Source organism: Triticum urartu, chromosome 5A (assembly GCF_056163025.1).
Source record: "Triticum urartu cultivar PI428250 chromosome 5A, HENAU_Tu73, whole genome shotgun sequence".
Classification (NCBI taxonomy): Eukaryota; Viridiplantae; Streptophyta; class Magnoliopsida; order Poales; family Poaceae; genus Triticum; species Triticum urartu.
Window position 1 is genome coordinate 109927707 of NC_141877.1, and position 10581 is coordinate 109938287.

Here is a 10581-nt window from a genome sequence, read left to right on the forward strand (position 1 = left end):
GAGAGCGTGGGAACAGTAAAACTGTAGGTGTTCTTCAGAAGAGTCAGACTAGAACCTGACATGCATGCGTTATGCGTATGATTTAGAGCAACTCGCCCTTTGATCACCTTAAACACGCTTTCACATTCCCTCAGGAAAGAGAACTTTCTTGGAGGAAATGATTACATGTACTACGTTCAAACGATGATGTACTTGCTGGTGTACCACACCATTTAAGTGATTCCATGTTGTTTTCTCGATCATCTCTCCAGTACCCTGGTGTGTATTTAGTGTATACAGGAGCATACAAAGACGCCCGCACACGCAGTCGATATAGCACCTGTTCTTTCTTTCCTTGTCACGGTTTCCTCGACCACACGTCGAATCGATGGATCCGTCGACAGAGATGCGTCGGATGCATGCATGCCAATGACTCCAGACGGCCATTTCGCTCGTGCGGTGCGTGCGTGCAATGCGCATCGCGAACGTACGATACGATCGTATGTAGGTGAGGTGGTGTTACCGTCTCTCAGCCTCTCAACCTCTCAACCACTCCGACAGCGACGCGGACGCGACGGACGACGGCTATACGAGTACGAAAATAAACACGTACTACACGTATGCTGTACGTACGTACACTGTCGTCAGCAGGGGCGCGCGTTGCCTGAAAAAACTAGGCTGGCAAAATTGCTCGATTATCTGTAGGTGTCTCTGCGACCCGATCATCTAGATGCATGTATGGTCCTGATCGATCGACCGTCCATCCTTGGCTTTTCTCGACCGATCTCGCTTTCCCGGTGGGCTGTGGGTGGCCCTGGTTCTCGGCCGTTGGATCCATCGGGGACCCCTGGTGGTCCACACGTGCGCTTGTTACGCGCACGCATGATTGCAACGTGACCCGCGCACGTACTACTACGTATACGTACCAACCAACCAATCTTCCTGCAGGTGCAGGATACGCTACCTCTCTTGCGTTACTCACGTGCATGCATGGTAAATGTAACATATGAAAGGAACGGCCTACGGACCTTGTTTACCGTTGCGAGTAGTTGGAAGTTTGTAGTAACCAACTTGGTTTATGTTATGTAGTACTTTTATTATTCTGCGTGCAAGGGTTTTGAGAGCTAAATATTATTCAGATGGAAATCTCTTGAATGCAGGACTAAAGTAGGGATCTTTGTTTACGTGGCAAAGTATTGTTGCTGGTCTCCAGACTTTCAAAAGATAGCATATTTTGGAGTGTGGGATCGGAAAGTAATATCAATATCTGGGATGATCGCTGGACACCGAGTAGTCCATCCAGGAAAGTTATACCTAGAAAGGGTTTTTGCCTTCTGAATTCTGTTGATGAGTTGATTATAATCCATGGACAGGGAGATGGGATGAAGATTTAATTTTGGACAATTTTGTTTCGGTTGATGTTGAAAGAAAGAATTTTCAGGATCCCTTTGAGCACACAATTAACTGAGGATTTTGTTACCTGGCACAAGACTCGGACATACTCCTTTTCGGTCCGGTCCACGTACTATACTGAGTGGGAACGCCAATTTGGTGCGAGAATCAGAAGAGATGAGGTTGGACCATCAAAGTCTAACCCAGTTTGGGAGATTCTCTGGAAGCTTCAAGTTCCTAGTGAAATAAAGATCTTGGTTGGAAAGATTTACATGGGGTGATTCCAGGTATGTCAGTCCTTGTAAATCATCATATACCGGTATCTGGACAATGTCCTATTTGTAAGGGGGGAGCTGAAGACTTGCGACACCTCATGTTTACATGTGTTCGAGCTAAAGAAGTGTGGAAAGCTTTGGGTCTTTAGGAAACAATCGCTCGAACCCTTGTTTCGGACTGATCTGGTAGCGTCATGCTTGAGAATATCGTCGGAGATCAAAGGCATAATTCACCCACACTGCAACATCTCGGCTTCCAAGTGTCCATCTTGGTTGGAGCTTGGTACATCTGGTGGTAGAGAAAGGAAGCTGTGAAGGGTGAAGATGTGTCCATTCCTTCCAAAACAGCACTCACCATACGTGTGATAATGGCCAACTATGCTGTCTCTAGGAGTGCGACTAGTGTACCTGATGTTAAATGGTCTAAACCTTCTCAAAAAATTTATAAGGGGAACGTGGATGCATGCTTCATGGAAGATGGAAGCGGAGCCACAACGTCGGTTCTTCAAAACCACTGGGGTGAGGCTCTTACTGGGTCAACAACTCTCTTTACCCATGTGCCTGATGCCGCTTCAGCGGAAGCTTTGGCGTTGAAGAATGGTATGGAGCTAGCTGACCAGTGGGGATGCTCAAATGTGATCTTTGAATCTGATTGTCTTGAGATTATCCAGGCATGCAAGGGGGAAGTTGTCCTTATTCTGCTAATCTGATGGGTGTTTTCATTTAACTCAAAGTATTGATTCAATCTTGTACTCTCAGTGTCCAAGGGAAGGGAACAAGGTGGCACACAAGCTTGCTAGGAGTTTCTATGATTCTAATTCTATAATTTCTTGGGAGGGTGATCCTACACAGATTATCCTAGCTGAATTTCTTAGTGATGTAACAATTATTTGATTTGAATAAAGTGTGCCACAAGTTCAAAAAAAACGACATTGCTATTATTTGATGAATAAAGTTGTTATGATAAAAAAAAGTAGCGTGAGTTCTTTTTGGGTAACTACAACAGCAAAGTAACAAGATATTGAATTTTGTTGAGTTGGCAACTCGGGCTTGACCTTGAGCAGTAAAAACAAGAGAATAGAAAACAGATTGTTTCCATTATATTGTTTTTTTTAATGTTGGTAGTTGCTCTGCCAAATTCAAACACCCAGCAGGTGAAGGGGGAAAGAGAGAAAGAAAAGGAACTCAACCAGGGTCAAAAGGGATTTCCATTATATTGTTAATGTTGTTGTTGGTGGTGGTGCTGGTGGTGTTGTTTTGAACTACTGGTAGTTGCATGGGACCAAAGCAGATGCGGCCACCCTGAATTAGTGGAAGCAAGGGGAGGGAAGAGCCGGAGAGGACGAGGACCACCACCTAGCTACAGCCATAGCGGGGGGCTCCGGCCGGGGAGGGAGGAGCAAAGGAACAAGTATCCGTCCCCATCCATCAAATGGCAAAAGATGGACGACGACCTCTCCCTCCCTTTTTCACAAGAGAAGAGAAAAGAAATTAAGAAGGAAGCTATGCTAGGCTGGTCCCGTCCCCGGTCCTGGCTAGCCTGTGTGGTGCGGTGTCATGCGGCAGCGGCGGCAACGGGCAATGGCATAGTGCTCTGCGGTACGAGCAGTAGTACCCTGACTGGGACTGTAGCGGCGTCTCGATCGATCGCCAGAGGCCCAGAGCACTGGCTGGGCTGGCGGGGGCTGGCTCCTTTGTCTCGTTGCCCATCCTCTTCTTCCCGTGTCGCGCCCCCCTGATGCGAAATCAGATGGCGCGGCAGGGGAGCGGAGCTGCAGCTGCAGCTGCAGAGGGTGGTGGGTGGTGGTGGTCTCCCGCTGCAGCTGCTGCGCTTGGATGGACGCGTCTCGTCTCCTTTTAATGCCGCACGCGCCGCGCCGCGTGGGCGCCGCGCCGTGCTGCCACCACGAGGGCGCAAGGGCCACCGTCGCAGCCAGGACCGCCGGGCGGGAAAAGTCGCCGCGCGGCCGGCCGGGGCCGGCTGATCCGCCCAAAGGGCCGCGGCCTTTTCTCCTTCTGTTCTTCGATCGCCGCCACTGTTTTTTTGTTATAGTACATACTTGTGGTGTTGTGCGGCAAAAAGCAAAGCTGGGGTCAGTCTGTCCGTGCACTGTAAAACGAAAAAAAAAGGCATGTCAAAGCAAAACAAAAAGAATCTTCTAGTTAAACAAACTAGGACACAGAAAAAAATCACTGGAATTAGCTAAGACTTTTATATAGTGTTTCTCTTTGCTTATATTGTACCTGGGTCTAACAAAAAAATCACTAAATTTCACAAGAATTTGCGCGTGCTAACCAATCATATCTTGTGATACAGTAACATCAAACCGGACCTGAGCTAACAACTAGTGCCAAATTATCGCGTAACGAACTGGGCCATGGAACTAATAAAAGAGCAAAAGCACGGCGGACAGCAGCAACATAGATGTAGGCCTCCTTCGATTTACAGGATTTTCCTAGGAATTTTACAGGATTGACATCCTCTAGAATTTTTCCTTTACACATGTTGTTTGATTCACATGATTGCATTCCTCAGGAACTAATCGTATAGAAACTTCTTAGTTCATTTTCATAGGAAAACAAGCATGAGGTTGGACTTCATGGAAAAAATCCTCTGTTTTGCTGTCCGACGGAAGATTTCAGGGCCTCTTTAGTTCAAAGGATTTCCATAGGAATTTTAAAGGATTATAATCCTTAGGAATTTTTCCTGCGTTGATCGTTTGATTCGCAGGATTGAATCCCATAAAAAAATTCTATGGATTCATTTGTACTGCATTTTATAGCAATTCTAACATCCACTCTTGAAAGAAATCCTTTGTTTTTCCTGTGATAGAATCGAACAAATTCAAATCCTATAGAAATCCAATAGGCATGTCATTTCAATCCTACGATTTTCATATTCCTGTGCTTTTGCAATCCTGCGAATCAAATAGGTCCTCAGTGGACAGTACATCATATTCCTGTACATTTCCTATTCCTACGCTTTCTAAACCCTGTGAATCAAAGGAGCCCGTAGAGTTTTCCACTGCAAGTCAGCTACGCATATCATGTACTACAAACGTGAAACACAACACCTACGTAATAGGGAGGTTCCAGTCTTGTAGGCTGCTACATCATTCATGATGGATGGGTCGACGGATTGATGGTCACTATTTCCCTCAAACTGCCCAGCCGAAAGTTTTTTTGGTTTGTCAAAGTCCCAGATAAAAGCTGGGAACCACAAAGGCAGCCGCACACCCGAAGTGATCCATAGGTCGCATGCATGCGCTTGCTGCCACACCACGTCTCCTTGCCTAGCATCACCACCTCAAGAGTAAGTAAAGTGATGGCACCTGGTGCCCAAGCAATGGCCTCCATGATTAAAGGGAGGGTGCGCTGCAGCTGCTGCAGAGCCGTTCATCCATCCACTGGCCCGATCGCTTCACTCATCAGTGCTGGATCAACTCACAAGCTTTTTCCCAAACAAAGTACATGGAAAATGGGTCCCTGACAATCCACACACATGGTACATAGATATGACAGACACGCCATGCTACAGGCCTTAAGATTCAACAGCAACAAGCGGGAACATAACGTCTGTGACCACTAACAAGCAATACAACACACCTCGAAAGGTTTTACTCGAACCAATGGAGCGGAAGTAGCTAGATGGAGATGCGGCGACCGCAGAGAATGTAACCAATTTCTCAGTCGCTGCGGGCGGGAGAAGCGTCGGGGGACCTGGAGCGGGATCCAGGGGGCGATCCTGAGGATGGCCTGGCCACCCTTGGGCGTGAAGGGGATCCATCACTGTCGGCCGGTGGCGACCTCCTGTAGACATGAACCATTGATTAATATACAGGGAATTTTATGACAAGTATATGCATCTAACAGAAGCACTGTCGAAATACATATATTGTGGTATGCAGCAAAGGAGTCTGGATTAACGAGGAGAAGGAATGCCCTAAGAACTGCAGCCATTCGTTTCTTGATTTTCTTCACTAGAACAGACAGACTTAACTTCCAGTACACATAACGAGCATGTTAACAAAACAAATTGGGTTGCAAAAACAACAGCGCTAGAAAGAGACGGCTTAAAACTTTCGATGCCAGGCTGATAATTGTTATTTTCAATCTGATTCCTCATATAAGATTTACTACCTCCATCCGGGTTTATTAGGCCCCCTCTCATTTTGAGCTAAAGTTTGGCCAACAAACTTAACCAATAAAATGTAAACTATATGTCATAAAAATTATACCTTAGGAAAGCTCTTTCAAATACAAATCCAACAGTGTACTTTTTGTAGCATATATTCTATATTTTATTAGTCATGTGAATGGTCAAAGTTTGGCTCAAAATACTAGGGGGCCTAATAAACCCAGACAGATGTAGTACAATGGCAAGCTAATACTTTGATGGACGAACAAGGTTACAGGTATAAACAGCAAGAATTTGATGCTGGTGCTTAGCTCTACAATTCTCTAATGCAAATGCAATGAAGGCAGACGTGTGTAGTTATCAATCAAACACAACTTACTTCTCATACCCATTATCAGCATCACGTTGGTCACCATCTCTACCAGGGGGAGAGTAGGATCTCCTTTTGTCCTCCTCATGTTCTTTTGGATGACGCACAGGAGATTTCGTGCGATGAGACTCCCTTCCCCGTGGGGAAGCAGAGTAGTCATCTCGCCGTCTTGGAGCAGGAGAGTATGACCTTTTTTTGCCCAAACACAACATTGAACAATAGAAAAGAATCAAATATCAAAACTTTACAAATGTTGGATGCCAAGCAGAACTGCTGAAAAATCATTATTGCCCTACCTTGACCGAGCACGGCCACCGCCACGAGGGCGGGGAGAGGCTGAGCGTGAACGGGAACGAGACCTCCCTGTACCAAATATGAGAAGCTATTAGTAAGTTGATACTGTGCCAAGCAAAATTTGCAATGATTTTGAAATGCTGCAGCATAAAAAGTTCGCAACAATTACAGGTTTCACACCTTCAAAAATCTGAAATATAAACAACTCGTACGTGATGGGTCTTATACAATCTTCACTTCAGACATTAACAGGACAGGAGCCTATATGCAAACAAGTTGTATGTGATGGGTCTTATACAATCTTCACTTCAGACATTAACAGCACAGGAGCCTATATGTAAACAACTTGTATATGATGGGTCTTATACGATCTTCACTTCAGACATTAACAGCACAGGAGCAGCGGTTAATCCAAAAGTTCACTAGTGGATGGGTGTTCACATATGTTAATTATCATATAGGGACTCCGCTGAATCAGATTAAGCCTATATGCAACTGATGTCTCTTCAGAAGGCACTCAATTGTGCTAGTTTACCACAATTGAAATGCGCAAATAGGTAAGGAATGCCATGCTATGTTCATTGGTTACACACAAAGAAAGGAAAGTAAGAGAATCAATTAGTCTCCAATATCAGCTACAACAGGAAAACTAATGCATTTTTTGCTGCAAGAGGGGAATTACCCATAGTGAGCATTGGATAAAAATAGGTATTTGGTGTTTATGGTTCTATCTACTAACAAGATCCAAACCGAGATAAACTTAAACCAGAACGACCAGCAATTCTCAACACTTGTCCGTTCAAAAGCATGTACAAGATTCCAGACTCCATAATTCTATATATGCAAATTTGAGAGGCATTACCATAATGAGAGGAACGGCGCCCTTCATGACCTCCAGAGTACCCCCTGCAACAGTCATTTCAACTGAGCACGAGAGAAGACGAAGCAAATCTTCACACAAAAATGGGAATATATACCTGACTCTAGTTCTAGTGCGCATATCCTCTGGCCTTTTCCGTGACTCAGCAGCAAGCACAACAGTTATCTCCCGGCCAAAAAATACCTGGCGATTCATGTGGTATTGGGCCTCAGAGGCATCATAAGGGTCAACAAACTCCACAAACGCAAACCCTCGGGGCTCCCTGTACATGTCGATTTCATTAAACAAAGTAGGGCAGAGAAAAAGGATGAAACATCAAATTAATAAGAATGTCGAGTGTATGAAGTACTCATATATAGTGTGTGCATGTTATGTTACCATGGCAGTCAAAAAATTATCTGTGCACTCTTGGCGAAGCACAGTCAACAACTTACTAACATTTCCGTCAAAAGGGAAGCAAGTGCTGCAAAAAGCAGCAGCATGTCCAGGCTCTAGTATCCAGGTTTCTTGTATAACAACTAAGTACGGCGGTTCTCGTAAAGAGCATCTTCATAGAAGCATTTGCTTCACTTCCCCAATGTGAAAAGTCATGATAGTACTTGAAATCAACTTCGCCCCATTTTATCTTCTCATGGACCACACACAGTACAAGTCTTTTATCTTCTCTTCGTGAATTAATTTTCTCAATCAATCAAATCTTTGTCTTCGTAGAAGAATGTCTTGATTCGGACAAGACTCTATCTTGCCAAGCAAATGAATTGCAGGAATATTAAAAAAGCATTCTTCAAGAAATCAAGGGCTTGTATTTACTTCAAACCAATACAACCCTGGGAATCATTTCAGAAAAAAATCATACATGGCAACCATGAATGGGTAGGAGAAAGTACACTGAATATTTCCAAATTGACATCAAGTACTCTAGTGACAGGAATAAACCAGTGATGTACATCAGCAGACCAAAAAAGAGTAGACCATTTTCATGTAGCTTAAATGCACAAAGGTGGTTGCAGAGGTCGACACCGCTCGTAAGCTGGAAAATGTTCGCAAGTTACCTTAATGAAACATATCTTATGCATATGGTGCAATGTAACTTATAGAAAAGTTTCAAAGTTTATGTTGCATGGGTTCAAACTTGGTACATTTCCCATGGTTAATAACAAAAGAGCCAAAATAAAATAGTTTGGCAACTGCTAACCAATTTGACTTACTAAAACTTACCCGCTGTAATAATCCTTTGGAAGGTAAACATCCCTAACAGGACCAAACCTTTCAAAAGGAACACGGAGATCCTCCGCTCTGCCAGAGTTGAGATAACCACGTTAAACAAGTCAAGAAATTGTAAAATGAAGTATTGTTTGTTAAGTGAGGAAAAAGAAAACAAGTGGCATCCATGTCAAAGCCTATGCACCTGGCGCTTAATGGGATGTTGCGGACCAAGAGACTTCCAGAACCCTGCTCCTTTCGTCCTCCATATCCACCCCTCCTAGGGGGGCTTCTTCCTCTGCCACCATATCCCCTCCTTGGGGGGCTGCGGTGCGGGGGGCTGCCACCATATCCCCTCCTTGGGGGGCTGCGGTGCGGGGGGCTGCCACCATATCCCCTCCTCGGGGGACTACGGTGTGGGGGGCTGTACCTCCTCATAGTGTTGTCTGTAATCAATAATTCAATATTATAGATAAGTACAGGAAATGTCCAGGACATGGAGATGGATAGAAACAAATAAGAAAAACTAGCGGATTTATCAGCAAGGATGGTTTATCAAGAAATCATGTTTACTGGCACCAGAAATTTTGGATAAGAAAACCTGTAAAATCTGCTATTTTGGACTTCCTCAACCTTACCACCCACAAAAGAAAAAGTCCAATGAACATATCATTGGGTTAATGCAATCACAACGAAAGCAGTCCTCTAGCACAACCATGTAGTGTGTGACAAGGCATGTAATATAATAAATCCAAAATCAAAATTTGCAAAATCCAACACTGAATCCACCTTGACATATTCTGCGCCGTTCATCAGATAAGTCTGAAAGCTACAAACATCCCACCAACAGTTCACATATGCGACAGCGAAATGTTATTCAACAAACATAGGAGATGCAATTTGTCAGCATACACATATCACCATTCTCGACACAATCTATCTGAAGATATAACTACGCCATTGGATTGGACTAAACGACTCACGGGTTGGCATAAAGCATGGTGTCTACATTCACAAGGGTAGCATGCCAAAGACAGCAGTTTTGACGCCAAAGGCACCAAGGCGCCGTCAAACACCAGATTTCGACGGTCATCTCAGGTCAGAGGAAGCTCAAGATTGGCACGGTGACGTGGCTGGAGAGAAGCATTTAAGCGCTGGGCAAACGTTTCCGAAGCCCGCGCGGATCTACACGCACGCCGACGACTTCTAGGGTTTGCGGAGGAAAGACCACGCAAGCGGCCGACCAAACATGCACATACGAATATTGCTCGCGAGGATGCTGAGACGAGGAGGGGGTGCAGGGAGAGGGAGGGAGGGAGAGATTACTGCGCGTGTCCGGTGAGCGCCCGGGAAGGCTCCGCCGCCGCGGGGGTGCGAAGGGGAATGGGGGAAACCGAAATGAGGGCAGACAGGTCGATGCCGGTGGGGAAGGCGCGATAGAGATAGATGGCTGGCCGGGTTATATGGGCCTTAGAGGATTTGGGCCTGTGGTCGTTCACTCCACTTGTTTACTGTACCACTGGCTACCAGTTTTTGTCAAACAGAGACGAGACGCACAAGGGCAAGCGCGACTGGGCCGGCAGGGTTCGACCTCAGGATCTCGCGCACCTGTGCGAGCGTTTCTAGCCAAAGGAGCTAATCGATCTTGACACCATACTATCGCGAGACTATAAGAACTAAAGACAGCGGCAAATATGAAACTTTTAAAATTCCGAACATGAACATTTTTCAAAAAAGGAATATTTTCAGAAATGCTAACACTTTTCAAATCCGTGAAGAAATTTTTGAAAACTCAATTTTTTTAAAAAAGACGGAATTTTATTGAATCTGTGAACAAGGTTTTAAATTCTAAAAAAGATTTTCAACGTGAACAGATTTCTAAAATAATAACATTTTTTAAAAGAGGAACGTTTTTTCAACTCATATACAAAATTTGAGAAAGCAAACAAAATTTTGAATTTGCGAACAAATTTTGAAAACATGAATTTTTTTGTATGTGTGAATAAATTTTAATAGGAACAATTTTTGAAACTATACCGTTTTGGGACTT

The 10581-nt window shown here is 44.5% G+C and overlaps 1 protein-coding gene across 4 annotated transcripts; it reads right to left on the bottom strand.

The window, feature by feature from the left end:
- Positions 1-5081: 5081 nt before the first annotated feature.
- On the bottom strand, positions 5082-10013 carry LOC125508067 (uncharacterized). 4 transcript variants are annotated; one of them, XM_048672648.2, is made up of 8 exons: positions 9858-10013; positions 8737-8977; positions 8547-8624; positions 7426-7590; positions 7311-7354; positions 6451-6517; positions 6173-6343; positions 5082-5456 (listed from the first exon to the last, which is right to left on the bottom strand). In XM_048672648.2, the coding sequence occupies exons 2-8, from the start codon at positions 8967-8969 to the stop codon at positions 5333-5335; spliced, it is 882 nt and encodes a 293-aa protein (XP_048528605.1). In that variant the 5' UTR covers positions 8970-8977; positions 9858-10013; the 3' UTR covers positions 5082-5332. The 4 variants fall into 4 exon arrangements, with proteins under 4 accessions (XP_048528605.1, XP_048528604.1, XP_087381740.1 ...); XM_048672647.2 differs by having other exon boundaries at positions 6164-6343; positions 9858-10012; XM_087525614.1 differs by having other exon boundaries at positions 6164-6343; positions 7311-7590.
- Positions 10014-10581: the final 568 nt, after the last annotated feature.

What these genes read in the sequence shown, in the direction of transcription:
- LOC125508067 (XM_087525614.1), bottom strand. Translation starts at nt 8,969, where the DNA reads ATGAGGAGGTACAGCCCCCCACACCGTAGTCCCCCGAGGAGGGGATAT. An exon ending in AACATCCCATTAAGCGCCAG is followed by an intron (nt 8,625 to 8,736) that starts GTGCATAGGCTT and finishes CAACTCTGGCAG; the next exon opens with AGCGGAGGATCTCCGTGTTC. An exon ending in CCAAAGGATTATTACAGCGG is followed by an intron (nt 7,591 to 8,546) that starts GTAAGTTTTAGT and finishes CGACATGTACAG; the next exon opens with GGAGCCCCGAGGGTTTGCGT.